Source organism: Salvelinus alpinus, chromosome 4 (genome assembly GCF_045679555.1).
Source record: "Salvelinus alpinus chromosome 4, SLU_Salpinus.1, whole genome shotgun sequence".
NCBI lineage: Eukaryota > Metazoa > Chordata > Actinopteri > Salmoniformes > Salmonidae > Salvelinus > Salvelinus alpinus.
The window spans coordinates 35895290-35911423 of NC_092089.1; the positions used below are offsets into that span (position 1 = coordinate 35895290).

The window sequence follows — 16134 nt, forward strand, 5'->3', positions numbered from 1 at the left end:
CTGTCTTAATTACTGAGACATTCTATCCGTCAGGATCTGGAGCCTAACCTTTAATGTCACACTGTATTTCACTCAGGGCAGGGCCCGCTCCACAGCACTACAGAGCAGAACAGAAAACAGGTCTGCTGTAGGCCCCACGCATCAGCCCACACCGCTTCCTACGTAACCTTGTCACATCAGGGGACAGACATCTTTGTGAACACGGCATGAAAGGAGGAGACAGAGAGAGAGAAGAGGAGGAGAGGAAGACGGGGCGAAGAGAAGAAGAGTGAGGCAAAGGACAGAGTGTAAGGGCACAGAGACGTGCTGAGTTAGAGATTAAGATGGAGAGACGGGATGGGAGTGAGAGAGAAAAAAGAGAGAGGTGGAGGGTATAACAGGACAGACAGAGGGTAAACAGTGGGACAGACAAACAGACAGAAAGAGCTGGACAGAAGGACAGATAAAATGGTAAACAGAGTGATAGCTGGATGGAAGTCTTATCAGATGGGGAATAAAGAGGGAGGTAGATAGAAGGCTGGACAGAAAAGGAGAGAGTATGATGGAGTTTGAGAAAGAGACAGATGGATAGATTGACACAGGGACAGGCAGGCGGATAGATAGGGAACGCAGGAAGTGAACAGAGAGAGAGAGAGGCAGAGAGAGAGGTATGACTGAACAAAGACAGAGTCAGACAGACAGATACTGATAGATAGAATGACAGAGTGACATAGTGATAGATCTTCAAAGGATGGACAGACCTGGTATCTCCCGGCGGTCCCTGATCCAGCGCAGCGTGGCGGGGGGCTTGCTGCGCGGCGACAGGCAGGTGAGCTCCACCTCGCCCCCCTCCACGGCCTCCTGCTTCACCTCCACCGTGGGGGTGTCGGGAGGGACGGACACGGACAGCGTGGCCACTTGGTGGTGGGTGTCGTCGGTGTAGAGCTGGCAGAAGTAGCCGCCCTCGTCCGACACGCTCACGTTGGTGAGGGTGATGCGCACCAGGCGGGGAGTGAAGAGAACCATCTGGAAACGGTCGTCCTTCAACGCTGGGGAGGGAAGGAGGGAGACAGGCAGTATCGGGGGGGTCAAGACACAATAGGAAAACCACAATTGGAGATAAACACATAAATATATGGAAAGAAAAGCAAGGCCAAAAGAAAAGAGGAGCGGGGGAGTAACAAGGAGGAGAGTGAATAGAGGAATTGAAAGGGGGATAGCGAAGGAGAAGAAGAATTAAACATAGTTAATCCAACAATCCACTGTGACCTCCTGACCAAGGCTATAATATCATAGCAACCACAGAGGCAGTGAGAAGAGAGAGAACCTAGAGAACGGACATAGGAGAGCAAAACTATGTTTCTTTCGTTGTCAGAGAAAGGGAAACATCTATTGTGAGAAAATCATGATAACAAATAATGCTAATAACCGTCAGAGTGTGACAGGGACTCGATGGTCATTGTCTCATAAACTTCCCCAACCCACTTTGTATCGACTGACTGCACAACCTCTCTCTTTCCTCTCTTCCTCCCTCTCTACCGCCCTCTCTTTCCTCTCTTCCTCCCTCTCTTTCCTCTCTTCCTCCCTCTCTTTCCTCTCTTCCTCCCTCTCTTTCCTCTCTTCCTCCCTCTCTTTCCTCTCTTCCTCCCTCTCTTTCCTCTCTTTCCTCTCTTCCTCCCTCTCTTTCCTCTCTTCCTCCCTCTCTTTCCTCTCTTCCTCCCTCTGTTTCCTCTCTTCATCCCTCTCTTTCCTCTCTTCCTCCCTCTCTTCCTCCCTCTCTTTCCTCTCTTCCTCCCTCTCTTCCGCCCTCTCTACCGCCCTCTCTTCCTCCCTCTCTTCCTCCCTCTCTTCCTCCCTCTCTACCGCCCTCTCTTCCGCCCTCTCTACCGCCCTCTCTTCCTCCCTCTCTTTCCTCTATTCCTCCCTCTCTTCCTCTCTTCTTATTAGTCCTATTCTCCCTTCTCTTTTGTGTTTGCTTCTGCAGAGGGAGAATTCCTTCTCTCTTCCCTGGTGAACTAGTCTACCATTTCACAGCCTCATTCATTATATCAGAGGTTTAGTGTGTGCGTGTGTGTTGTGTGTCTGTGTGAAACACAGAGGAATTTATTGTAGACAGAGAGAAAAATAGTCTACTTTTGCCTTAGAATACTATTTCACAAAGCTGCCTGAATGTGAGAGTGATTCCCGACAGAAAAACACTAAATGGCAACTAAATGTCACAGCTTTGTTCAAGTCCTATTTCACCTTTTGTCCCAGCTCATTTGCATGCCAGGCAGTCAGAGCTAGAGGAGATAGATGGGATCCACAGGCAGTCAGAGCTAGAGGAGATAGATGGGAGTCCTCCACATAGTCCTCTTGAACAGGTCTATTACTGTTCCTATAGTCTGTTTCTATGCTGGACAGCCTAATAAAAGACCTTGTGTGTGTCCATAACGGCACCTGATTCCCTATATAGTGCACTACTACTGACCAGATCTCTATGGGGACCAGATCCCCTGGTTTAACGTAGTGGACTATAAAGGGAATAGCGTGCCATCTGAGACACAGGCTTCATCAGAGCCCATTGGTTTAGTGCTGTAGCTGGACAGCTCATTCCCTTTACCTAACAGTGCAGGACCTTTCTACAGTTATAGAGGGGAATGGTTCAGCACGGAAGGCTGCCAGAAACACCATGGGTTACCCTGCTCCCTGCACTAATGGTAATGGGTAGCATTGGAATCGCCCTGCAGTGTGTGTGTGTGTGTGTGTGTGTGTATGTGCATCAGTGTGTGTGTGAAAGAGTAGAGAGAGTTAAGCTCATACCCTACAATACCTAACCTCTCTCTCCCCCCTTCTCTCTCTGACTCTGTCCTATTAAGGTCCATCATGCTTTCAGGTAGAAAAAAGGTTCTCCTCCCCGGGGAGCAAGCGGCACTAAATACTTAATAGTGTGAACCGGTAGTCCTGATCTGACAGAGAGGGCTAGTTGGACGGAAGGCTTCAATATACTGCTTTCATTTGGCAGAAGAGGTCTGATCCATGTTGTTATTGCGTAATGATGTAGGGAGGGGAGTATGAATGAAGTCCTAGAATGTACTCCTCCATAATGAAATGAGACCTTGTTAAAACTAAACAGGCCAGCTAATGGGTTCAATAGGTTGACCTAAACAGGCCAGCTAATGGGTTCAATAGGTTGACCTAAACAGGCCAGCTAATGGGTTCAATAGGTTGACCTAAAGAGGCCAGCTAATGGGTTCAATAGGTTGACCTAAAGAGGCCAGCTAATGGGTTCAATAGGTTGAACTAAAGAGGCCAGCTAATGGGTTCAATAGGTTGACCTAAAGAGGCCAGCTAATGGGTTCAATAGGTTGACCTAAACAGGCCAGCTAATGGGTTCAATAGGTTGACCTAAAGAGGCCAGCTAATGGGTTCAATAGGTTGACCTCCCTCATAACCACATTGATCTGGTGGCGTCTTGGGGCTGACTGGTTTTTCAAACCCTGACCACAGAGATGAATGTTGAAATCTCTCTCTCTCACTCACTCACTCACTCACTCACTCACTCACTCACTCACTCACTCACTCACTCACTCACTCACTCACACACACACACACACACACACACACACACACACACACACACACACACACACACACACACACACACACACACACTCACACTCACACTCACACTCACACTCACACACACTCACACACACACACACACACACACACACACACACACACACACACACACACATACATACATACATACATACATACATACATACATGAACATGCAAAACACACACAAACATGAACGCATAAACATACACATACTAAATACACACACACAAACATGCATAACACACACACAGACACACCTCGTGTGCCGTTGAAGAAGAGGGTCTGTCTGCGAGGGTTCTGGATGACCACGATGGAGCCGTCATAGTTCTGCAGACGACAGGAGATCTGGGCCGTGCCTCCCTCCAACACTGTCACATTCTCAGCCTGCACCGCCTGGCAACGCGCTAGAGAGAGAGAGAGAGAGAGAGAGAGAGAGAGAGAGAGAGAGAGAGAGAGAGAGAGAGAGAGAGAGAGAGAGAGAGAGAGAGAGAGAGAGAGAGAGAGAGAGAGAGAGAGAGAGAGAGAGAGAGAGAGAGAGAGAGAGAGAGACATTTAGTTTCAACCTCACTTCAATACAAACCGCAACATTCACAGAAAAGCAAGTAAACAACTATTGATTCTGCTCCATTGACAGTCTGTATACATAGACGTGAGATACATTCATTATATTGTGGTGTAGTCATGACTCATGAAGAGTCATATAACATAGCTCTGAGTAGCATTAGGAGCGCGAGAGAGAGAGAAAGAGAGCGAGAGAGCGAGAGAGAGAGAGAGAGATAGAAACAAATGCTGTTATTAATTGACATGGACACAGGCAGGGAAAGCGGTAAATGAGCTTGGTGGTTGGACTGTTCTCATGATTATCATTAGCAGCCATTAGCCTAACACAGTCCTAATAGAGAGAGACTGACATACTGTAGCAACACAACCCACACACTGGACTGTGGGTTCCTCATTAGAGGCAGATGGGAACCATACAAGCTAAGTGGCCAACAGCAGTAGTACACACACAGAGATCTCTTTCTCCTACATACATTCTCTCTACCCTTCTCTCTCGGCTCACACACGTATGCATCCCTTCACACCTGTTGAGCATACGCAGCCACACACACGCACGCGCACACACACACACACACACACACACACACACACACACACACACACACACACACACACACACACACACACACACACACACACACACACACACACACACACACACACACACACACACACACACACACACACACACACACACACACACACACACACACACACAGTTTGGAGTTCAGCCTCCTTGCCACCTGTCTGTATAGGGCATTGCAGTTTGAACTGAAATCATGGTAATGTAATGGTGGCTCGTGTCTGGTAGTGTGTGTGGTTGTGTGTGTGGTTGTGTGTGTGGTTGTGTGTGTGGTTGTGTGTGTAGTTGTGTGTGTGGTTGTGTGTGTGGTTGTGGGAGTGGTTATGTTTGTGTTTGTGGTCATCTGTGGTTGCGTGTGTGATTGTGTGTGTGGTTGTGGTTGTGTGTGGTTGCGTGTGTGATTGTGTGTGTGGTTGTGGTTGTGTGTGTGTGGTTGTGATTGTGTGTGTGGTTGTGGTTGTGTGTGTGTGGTTGTGGTTGTCTGTGTGGTTGTGTTTGTGGTTGTGTGTGTGTGGTTGTGGTTGTCTGTGTGGTTGTGTTTGTGGTTGTGTGTGTTGTTGTGGTTGTGGTTGTGTGTGGTTGTGGTTGTGTGTGTGGTTGTGTGTGTGGTTGTTGTTGTGTGTGTGGTTGTGTTTGTGGTCGAGTGTGTGTGTGGTTGTGTGTGTGTGTGGTTGTGTGTGGTTGTGTTTGTGGTTGTGTGTGTGGTTGTGTTTGTGGTTGTGTGTGGTTGTGGTTGTGTGTGTGGTTGTTGTTGTGTGTGTGGTTGTGTTTGTGGTCGAGTGTGTGTGTGGTTGTGTGTGTGTGTGGTTGTGGTTGAGTGTGGTTGTGTTTGTGGTTGTGTTTGTGGTTGTGTGTGTGGTTGTGGTTGTGTGTGTAGTTGTGTTTGTGGTCATGTGTGGTTGTGTTTGTGGTTGTGTTTGTGGTTGTGTTTGGTTGTGTTTGTGGTGGTGTGTGTGAGGTTGTTGTTGTGTATATGGTTGTGTTTGTGGTCGTGTTTGTGTGTCTGTGCTTGTGCTTGTGTGTGGTTGTGTTTGTGGTTGTGTGTGGTTGTGTTTGTGGTCGTGTGTGGTTGTGTTTGTGGTCGTGTGTGGTTGTGTTTGTGGTCGTGTGTGGTTGTGTTTGTGGTCGTGTGTGGTTGTGTTTGTGGTTGTGATTGTGGTGTGTGTGGTTGTGTGTGGTTGTGTTTGTGGTTGTGTGTGGTTGTGTTTGTGGTCGTGTGTGGTTGTGTTTGTGGTTGTGTGTGGTTGTCTTTGTGGTTGTCTTTGTGGTTGTGTTTGTGGTTGTGTTTGTGGTTGTGTTTGTGGTTGTGTGTGGTTGTGTTTCTGGTTGTGTTTCTGGTCGTGTTTGGTAGAGAGAGAGAGAGAAAGAGGTAAAACTCAGGACAGCAACAGCAACACAATTAGACCCAACCAAATCACGAGAAAAAAACTTGATACATTTGAAAGAATTAACTAAAAAAACAGGGCAAACTAGAATGCTATTTGGCACTAAACAGAGAGTACACAGTGGCAGAATACCTGACCACTGTGACTGACCCAAACTTAAGGAAAGCTTTGACTATGTACAGACTCAGTGAACATAGCCTTGCTATTGAGAAAGGCCGCCGTAGGCAGACCTGGCTCTCAAGAGAAGACAAGCTATATGCACACTGTCCACAAAAAGAGGTGGAAACTGAGCTGCACTTCCTAACCTCCTGCCCAATGTATGACCATATTAGAGACACACATTTCCCTCAGATTACACAGATCCACAAAGAATTTGAAAACAAACCCGATTTTGACAAACTCCCATATCCAATGGGTGAAATACCGCAGTGTGCCATCACCGCAGCAAGATGTGTGACCTGTTGTCACAAGAAAAGGGCAACCAGTGAAGAACACACACCATTGTAAATACAACCCATATTTATGTTTATTTATTTTCCCTTTTGTACTTTAACCATTTGCACATCGTTACAACACTGTATATATACATAATATGACATTTGTAATGTCTTTATTCTTTTGGAACTTCTGTGAGTGTTATGTTTACTGCTCATTTTTATTGTTTATTTCACTTTTGTATATTATCTACTTCACTTGCTTTGGCAATGTTAACATATGTTTCCCATGCAAATAAAGCCCCTTGAATTGAATTGAATTGAGAGAGAGACACAGAGAGAGAGAGAGAGAGAGAGAGAGAGAGAGAGAGAGAGAGAGAGAGAGAGAGAGAGAGAGAGAGAGAGAGAGAGGGAGAGAGAGAGAGGGAGAGAGAGGGAGAGAGAGAGAGACAGAGAGAGAGCGACACAGAGAGAGACAGAGAGAGAGACAAAGAGAGAGAGAGACACACAGAGAGAGACACAGAGAGAGAGAGACACACAGAGAGAGAGACACAGAGAGAGAGAGACACAGAGAGAGAGACACAGAGAGAGAGACACACAGAGAGAGAGACACAGAGAGAGAGAGACACACAGTGAGAGAGAGAGAGAAATAAAGAGGACACACCAAAAACTCTGGGCCAAATATCACTAATTGGAGTCATTATTATTCACCATTCTCTACATCAATATTGTGATTCATATCACGGCCATCAGCGTTCACCACCTCCATCCCAATTATTTAGGCTACTTAATGACTGGTATTACTCAACACCCTGGCAACCGGCAACTTGGCCACCATTGTTTTAATGGCACTAATTGTAATAGCAGCACCATACATCAAGCAGAGGCCCGGCCCGGGAAGTAATTGTGAGTTATTCATATCAAAACCCATAGAACAGCACATACAAATCCAGGCAGAAAAGAGTGGTGGGATGTTTGAGGCCGAGGCTAGAAAATAGGACTAATTAGAGTTCCTTACTTCCACTTCCTCCGCCAGCTGTCACCTCTTCAATGGAGATTAGGCCGAGCTACCCGCCGATGCTGCTGGTGTAGAGACAGACAGACCAGGCAGGCCTGCGCTGTGCATGACACATCCACCACCACGCACCTGGCTGCCAAGCCAACGGGAACAGGCGAGGGTGGCGGGAGACAGGGACAGAACAGTCAAACCAGGAAATGCATGGAGGAGCAGAGGGGGGGTCCGGTATAATAACACCACAGCTGGGAGAGAGATATGGGATGACGCAGGTCCCCTCAGCATGGCCCCATGGTGGCCCTGCCACTTTAACTGTAGTTTTTAATAGTCATCCATCCACTGTAGGCCAGGGGCTTGTGAATACCAATAGGCAGGGCTAGACTTCTATACAGTAGTATGACTACAGAAGAGAAAAGACCCACCGTGGCAGAAGTATTATTCCTGACCTCTTTAAAATCAGAGTCGTCATAATAAAATACTCCACATGCACAGAATTAGATTGAGAGAGAATGTAAGGCGATCGAACCCGAAGCGGTGTACTGACAGTATGAAAAACAGATAAATAAAACAAGATACTATTGTCAGTTCCCCTTTTGGCCAAGTGGGGGCAGTGTTTCATCGCAGTGAAAGGCCCTGATCTCCACTCTCCCCACGGCCCTGAAAACATGCATTTATTTATGCCAGCTACACAGCACTCAGGCAGCCAATCATTTCAAAATGCATAAACAAATAAATAAATCAATAATACATATAGGTATAAATAAACAAGGGCGTATCCGGGGTGTCCTAAATGGTTCCCAAGGTGAAGCTGAGTTATAAGGAGGGTTAGAGGAGGGTGAGAGTTGGGAGCACAGCCAGGTGTATGAAGACAGAGGGGTCTCAGTAAATCCTAGAATGGCTCAGCGTGTAGCTTACTGTAGGATTAGTGGACTGAGTTATCGCCATGGAGACTTCAAGACACACTGTGGACACACACACACACACACACACACACACACACACACACACACACACACACACACACACACACACACACACACACACACACACACACACACACACCCTCCAGGTCAATAACAAGACAGGAGAGATAGGCTAGCAGGCAGCCAGAGGGACTTCACATGAGGTTGAGTCTAGATAGGCTACAGAACAAGTCAAGAAAACAGCTGTCTTTCCCAACGAAAGTGAATGTTTTTTTACCAGTTAAATGGGTTGACAACACATTCAAATCCCTATACTGTGTGTGTGTGTGTGTGTGTGTGTGTGTGTGTGTGTGTGTGTGTGTGTGTGTGTGTGTGTGTGTGTGGTTAGCTATGATTAGCTGCATACGGAAATTCATTTTTCTGTGTTAAGCTTGTCAGAGAGCGTTAGCTTCAGGTAAACCAGTGAGTTGTGAGGCTGTGCTGCCTCTGCATCAGTCAGAGAGCGTTTGCTTCAGGTAAACCAGTGAGTTGTGAGGGTGTGCTGCCTCTGCATCAGTCAGAGAGCGTCTGCTTCAGGTAAACCAGTGAGTTGTGAGGGTGTGCTGCCTCTGCATCAGTCAGAGAGCGTCTGCTTCAGGTAAACCAGTGAGTTGTGAGGCTGTGCTGCCTCTGCATCAGTCAGAGAGCGTCTGCTTCAGGTAAACCAGTGAGTTGTGAGGGTGTGCTGCCTCTGCATCAGTCAGAGAGCGTTTGCTTCAGGTAAACCAGTGAGTTGTGAGGCTGTGCTGCCTCTGCATCAGTCAGAGAGCGTTTGCTTCAGGTAAACCAGTGAGTTGTGAGGGTGTGCTGCCTCTGCATCAGTCAGAGAGCGTTTGCTTCAGGTAAACCAGTGAGTTGTGAGGCTGTGCTGCCTCTGCATCAGTCAGAGAGCGTCTGCTTCAGGTAAACCAGTGAGTTGTGAGGCTGTGCTGCCTCTGCATCAGTCAGAGAGCGTTTGCTTCAGGTAAACCAGTGAGTTGTGAGGCTGTGCTGCCTCTGCATCAGTCAGAGAGCGTTTGCTTCAGGTAAACCAGTGAGTTGTGAGGCTGTGCTGCCTCTGCATCAGTCAGAGAGCGTTTGCTTCAGGTAAACAAGTGAGTTGTGAGGCTGTGCTGCCTCTGCATCAGTCAGAGAGCGTCTGCTTCAGGTAAACCAGTGAGTTGTGAGGCTGTGCTGCCTCTGCATCAGTCAGAGAGCGTCTGCTTCAGGTAAACCAGTGAGTTGTGAGGCTGTGCTGCCTCTGCATCAGTCAGAGAGCGTCTGCTTCAGGTAAACCAGTGAGTTGTGAGGGTGTCCTGACTCTGCATCAGTCAGAGAGCGTTTGCTTCAGGTAAACCAGTGAGTTGTGAGGCTGTGCTGCCTCTGCATCAGTCAGAGAGCGTCTGCTTCAGGTAAACCAGTGAGTTGTGAAGGTGTGCTGCCTCTGCATCAGTCAGAGAGCGTCTGCTTCAGGTAAACCAGTGAGTTGTGAGGGTGTGCTGCCTCTGCATCAGTCAGAGAGCGTTTGCATCAGGTAAACCAGTGAGTTGTGAGGGTGTGCTGCCTCTGCATCAGTCAGAGAGCGTTTGCTTCAGGTAAACCAGTGAGTTGTGAGGGTGTGCTGCCTCTGCATCAGTCAGAGAGCGTCTGCTTCAGGTAAACCAGTGAGTTGTGAGGGTGTGCTGCCTCTGCATCAGTCAGAGAGCGTCTGCTTCAGGTAAACCAGTGAGTTGTGAGGGTGTGCTGCCTCTGCATCAGTCAGAGAGCGTTTGCTTCAGGTAAACCAGTGAGTTGTGAGGGTGTGCTGCCTCTGCATCAGTCAGAGAGCGTTTGCTTCAGGTAAACAAGTGAGTTGTGAGGGTGTGCTGCCTCTGCATCAGTCAGAGAGCGTTTGCTTCAGGTAAACCAGTGAGTTGTGAGGGTGTGCTGCCTCTGCATCAGTCAGAGAGCGTCTGCTTCAGGTAAACCAGTGAGTTGTGAGGGTGTGCTGCCTCTGCATCAGTCAGAGAGCGTCTGCTTCAGGTAAACCAGTGAGTTGTGAGGCTGTGCTGCCTCTGCATCAGTCAGAGAGCGTCTGCTTCAGGTAAACCAGTGAGTTGTGAGGGTGTGCTGCCTCTGCATCAGTCAGAGAGCGTTTGCTTCAGGTAAACCAGTGAGTTGTGAGGCTGTGCTGCCTCTGCATCAGTCAGAGAGCGTTTGCTTCAGGTAAACAAGTGAGTTGTGAGGGTGTGCTGCCTCTGCATCAGTCAGAGAGCGTTTGCTTCAGGTAAACCAGTGAGTTGTGAGGGTGTGCTGCCTCTGCATCAGTCAGAGAGCGTTTGCTTCAGGTAAACCAGTGAGTTGTGAGGGTGTGCTGCCTCTGCATCAGTCAGAGAGTGTTTGCTTCAGGTAAACCAGTGAGTTGTGAGGGTGTGCTGCCTCTGCATCAGTCAGAGAGCGTCTGCTTCAGGTAAACCAGTGAGTTGTGAGGATGTGCTGACTCTGCATCAGTCAAAGAGCGTCTGCTTCAGGTAAACCAGTGAGTTGTGAGGGTGTGCTGCCTCTGCATCAGTCAGAGAGCGTTTGCTTCAGGTAAACCAGTGAGTTGTGAGAGTGTGCTGCCTCTGCATCAGTCAGAGAGCGTCTGCTTCAGGTAAACCAGTGAGTTGTGAGGGTGTGCTGCCTCTGCATCAGTCAGAGAGCGTCTGCTTCAGGTAAACCAGTGAGTTGTGAGGGTGTGCTGCCTCTGCATCAGTCAGAGAGCGTCTGCTTCAGGTAAACCAGTGAGTTGTGAGGGTGTGCTGCCTCTGCATCAGTCAGAGAGCGTCTGCTTCAGGTAAACCAGTGAGTTGTGAGGGTGTGCTGCCTCTGCATCAGTCAGAGAGCGTCTGCTTCAGGTAAACCAGTGAGTTGTGAGGGTGTGCTGCCTCTGCATCAGTCAGAGAGCGTCTGCTTCAGGTAAACCAGTGAGTTGTGAGGGTGTGCTGCCTCTGCATCAGTCAGAGAGCGTCTGCTTCAGGTAAACCAGTGAGTTGTGAGGGTGTGCTGCCTCTGCATCAGTCAGAGTGCGTTTTCTTCAGGTAAACCAGTGAGTTGTGAGGGTGTGCTGCCTCTGCATCAGTCAGAGAGCGTCTGCTTCAGGTAAACCAGTGAGTTGTGAGGGTGTGCTGCCTCTGCATCAGTCAGATAGCGTTTGCATCAGGTAAACCAGTGAGTTGTGAGGGTGTGCTGCCTCTGCATCAGTCAGAGAGCGTTTGCTTCAGGTAAACCAGTGAGTTGTGAGGGTGTGCTGCCTCTGCATCAGTCAGAGAGCGTTTGCTTCAGGTAAACCAGTGAGTTGTGAGGCTGTGCTGCCTCTGCATCAGTCAGAGAGCGTTTTCTTCAGGTAAACCAGTGAGTTGTGAGGCTGTGCTGCCTCTGCATCAGTCAGAGAGCGTTTGCTTCAGGTAAACCAGTGAGTTGTGAGGCTGTGCTGCCTCTGCATCAGTCAGAGAGCGTCTGCTTCAGGTAAACCAGTGAGTTGTGAGGCTGTGCTGCCTCTGCATCAGTCAGAGAGCGTTTGCTTCAGGTAAACCAGTGAGTTGTGAGGGTGTGCTGCCTCTGCATCAGTCAGAGAGCGTTTGCTTCAGGTAAACCAGTGAGTTGTGAGGCTGTGCTCCCTCTGCATCAGTCAGAGAGCGTTTGCTTCAGGTAAACCAGTGAGTTGTGAGGGTGTGCTGCCTCTGCATCAGTCAGAGAGCGTTTGCTTCAGGTAAACCAGTGAGTTGTGAGGGTGTGCTGCCTCTGCATCAGTCAGAGAGCGTTTGCTTCAGGTAAACCAGTGAGTTGTGAGGGTGTGCTGCCTCTGCATCAGTCAGAGAGCGTTTGCTTCAGGTAAACCAGTGAGTTGTGAGGGTGTGCTGCCTCTGCATCAGTCAGAGAGCGTCTGCTTCAGGTAAACCAGTGAGTTGTGAGGGTGTGCTGCCTCTGCATCAGTCAGAGAGCGTCTGCTTCAGGTAAACCAGTGAGTTGTGAGGCTGTGCTGCCTCTGCATCAGTCAGAGAGCGTTTGCTTCAGGTAAACCAGTGAGTTGTGAGGCTGTGCTTTCTCTGCATCAGTCAGAGAGCGTCTGCTTCAGGTAAACCAGTGAGTTGTGAGGGTGTGCTGCATCTGCATCAGTCAGAGAGCGTCTGCTTCAGGTAAACCAGTGAGTTGTGAGGCTGTGCTGCTTCTGCATCAGTCAGAGAGCGTTTGCTTCAGGTAAACCAGTGAGTTGTGAGGGTGTGCTGCCTCTGCATCAGTCAGAGAGCGTTTGCTTCAGGTAAACCAGTGAGTTGTGAGGCTGTGCTGCCTCTGCATCAGTCAGAGAGCGTCTGCTTCAGGTAAACCAGTGAGTTGTGAGGCTGTGCTACCTCTGCATCAGTCAGAGAGCGTCTGCTTCAGGTAAACCAGTGAGTTGTGAGGCTGTGCTGCCTCTGCATCAGTCAGAGAGCGTTTGCTTCAGGTAAACAAGTGAGTTGTGAGGCTGTGCTGCCTCTGCATCAGTCAGAGAGCGTCTGCTTCAGGTAAACCAGTGAGTTGTGAGGCTGTGCTGCCTCTGCATCAGTCAGAGAGCGTTTGCTTCAGGTAAACCAGTGAGTTGTGAGGCTGTGCTGCCTCTGCATCAGTCAGAGAGCGTCTGCTTCAGGTAAACCAGTGAGTTGTGAAGGTGTGCTGCCTCTGCATCAGTCAGAGAGCGTCTGCTTCAGGTAAACCAGTGAGTTGTGAGGGTGTGCTGCCTCTGCATCAGTCAGAGAGCGTCTGCATCAGGTAAACCAGTGAGTTGTGAGGGTGTGCTGCCTCTGCATCAGTCAGAGAGCGTTTGCTTCAGGTAAACCAGTGAGTTGTGAGGGTGTGCTGCCTCTGCATCAGTCAGAGAGCGTCTGCTTCAGGTAAACCAGTGAGTTGTGAGGGTGTGCTGCCTCTGCATCAGTCAGAGAGCGTCTGCTTCAGGTAAACCAGTGAGTTGTGAGGGTGTGCTGCCTCTGCATCAGGCAGAGAGCGTTTGCTTCAGGTAAACCAGTGAGTTGTGAGGCTGTGCTGCCTCTGCATCAGTCAGAGAGCGTTTGCTTCAGGTAAACAAGTGAGTTGTGAGGGTGTGCTGCCTCTGCATCAGTCAGAGAGCGTTTGCTTCAGGTAAACCAGTGAGTTGTGAGGGTGTGCTGCCTCTGCATCAGTCAGAGAGCGTCTGCTTCAGGTAAACCAGTGAGTTGTGAGGGTGTGCTGCCTCTGCATCAGTCAGAGAGCGTCTGCTTCAGGTAAACCAGTGAGTTGTGAGGCTGTGCTGCCTCTGCATCAGTCAGAGAGCGTCTGCTTCAGGTAAACCAGTGAGTTGTGAGGGTGTGCTGCCTCTGCATCAGTCAGAGAGCGTCTGCTTCAGGTAAACCAGTGAGTTGTGAGGGTGTGCTGCCTCTGCATCAGTCAGAGAGCGTTTGCTTCAGGTAAACCAGTGAGTTGTGAGGCTGTGCTGCCTCTGCATCAGTCAGAGAGCGTTTGCTTCAGGTAAACAAGTGAGTTGTGAGGGTGTGCTGCCTCTGCATCAGTCAGAGAGCGTTTGCTTCAGGTAAACCAGTGAGTTGTGAGGGTGTGCTGCCTCTGCATCAGTCAGAGAGCGTTTGCTTCAGGTAAACCAGTGAGTTGTGAGGGTGTGCTGCCTCTGCATCAGTCAGAGAGCGTCTGCTTCAGGTAAACCAGTGAGTTGTGAGGGTGTGCTGCCTCTGCATCAGTCAGAGAGCGTCTGCTTCAGGTAAACCAGTGAGTTGTGAGGGTGTGCTGCCTCTGCATCAGTCAGAGTGCGTTTTCTTCAGGTAAACCAGTGAGTTGTGAGGGTGTGCTGCCTCTGCATCAGTCAGAGAGCGTCTGCTTCAGGTAAACCAGTGAGTTGTGAGGGTGTGCTGCCTCTGCATCAGTCAGAGAGCGTTTGCATCAGGTAAACCAGTGAGTTGTGAGGGTGTGCTGCCTCTGCATCAGTCAGAGAGCGTTTGCTTCAGGTAAACCAGTGAGTTGTGAGGGTGTGCTGCCTCTGCATCAGTCAGAGAGCGTTTGCTTCAGGTAAACCAGTGAGTTGTGAGGCTGTGCTGCCTCTGCATCAGTCAGAGAGCGTTTGCTTCAGGTAAACCAGTGAGTTGTGAGGCTGTGCTGCCTCTGCATCAGTCAGAGAGCGTTTGCTTCAGGTAAACCAGTGAGTTGTGAGGCTGTGCTGCCTCTGCATCAGTCAGAGAGCGTCTGCTTCAGGTAAACCAGTGAGTTGTGAGGCTGTGCTGCCTCTGCATCAGTCAGAGAGCGTTTGCTTCAGGTAAACCAGTGAGTTGTGAGGGTGTGCTGCCTCTGCATCAGTCAGAGAGCGTTTGCTTCAGGTAAACCAGTGAGTTGTGAGGCTGTGCTCCCTCTGCATCAGTCAGAGAGCGTTTGCTTCAGGTAAACCAGTGAGTTGTGAGGGTGTGCTGCCTCTGCATCAGTCAGAGAGCGTTTGCTTCAGGTAAACCAGTGAGTTGTGAGGGTGTGCTGCCTCTGCATCAGTCAGAGAGCGTTTGCTTCAGGTAAACCAGTGAGTTGTGAGGGTGTGCTGCCTCTGCATCAGTCAGAGAGCGTCTGCTTCAGGTAAACCAGTGAGTTGTGAGGGTGTGCTGCCTCTGCATCAGTCAGAGAGCGTCTGCTTCAGGTAAACCAGTGAGTTGTGAGGCTGTGCTGCCTCTGCATCAGTCAGAGAGCTGACAGAATAAGATTATTCTCCCTCCTCTCCTCCCTCTTCTCTCTCTGGTCTAAAATTATCACTCCACCTCTCCCAGGAATCTAACACTGCCAATCAACTCCACAAAAAAAGCCTTAACTATAAATAATACATAATCCTTTACAATCTAGCTTCTTCTCTTTTTCATTACCTTGTTCTGTTCGCTCTCCCTACCCCTCTTTTCTTCCCGTCTCTCTCTCTCCCTACCCCTCTTTTCTTCCCGTCTCTCTCTCTCCCTACCCCTCTTTTCTTCCCGTCTCTCTCTCTCCCTACCCCTCTTTTCTTCCCGTCTCTCTCTCTCTCTCTCAATTGAATTTCAATTTAAGGGGCTATATCAGCATGAGAAACATATGTTTACATTGCCAAAGTGTGTCTCTCTCTGTCTCTGAATTCAATTTCAATTTAAGGGGCTTTATTGACATGGGAAACATATGTTTACATTGCCAAAGCAAGTGAAGTAGATAATAAACAAAAGTCAAATAAACAATAAAAAAAATCTCTGGTCGCTTATTGCTCTCATTCTGTTCTCCTCTTCTCTCTCTCTCTCCCTCCCTCTCTTCCTGTTGGTCCTTAGAGCTCATAATTTCCCCCTACTGTATTATATTCTCCTCTAATCTCATTACCTCCCTCTTCACCTACTCCCTCTTTCCCTCACCTTCTCCCTGTCCTACTCCCCCACGCTCCTTCTATACCTTCATCTCTCATTCCTCCTCTCTTCTTCTCTGTGCATATTCACTCTCTTTTACTTGCGTCCCTCTATCCATGTCTCTCTTCCTTCATCTAGCCTCTAATCTTGCGATACTTTCCTTCCATTCTGCAAGACTCCCGCTCTCTGTCTGCCTCTCTCTTTCTGACTCAGTGGGTATCTCTCATTCCCGCATGGTTCTATCTCCACACTCTCCA

The 16134-nt window shown here is 49.0% G+C and overlaps 1 protein-coding gene across 4 annotated transcripts in view; it reads right to left on the reverse strand.

The window, feature by feature from the left end:
• The window catches only part of LOC139573432 (cell adhesion molecule 4-like), a 156094-nt gene that overhangs the window by 19364 nt on the left and 120596 nt on the right, over positions 1–16134 (reverse strand). For all 4 annotated transcript variants that reach the window (XM_071396858.1, XM_071396860.1, XM_071396857.1 and 1 more), the window contains exons 2-3: positions 3843–3989; positions 741–1028 (exon numbers count right to left, since the gene is read on the reverse strand). In XM_071396858.1, coding sequence (XP_071252959.1) covers positions 741–1028; positions 3843–3989 — 435 coding nt within the window. The remainder of the gene's footprint in view (positions 1–740; positions 1029–3842; positions 3990–16134) is intronic.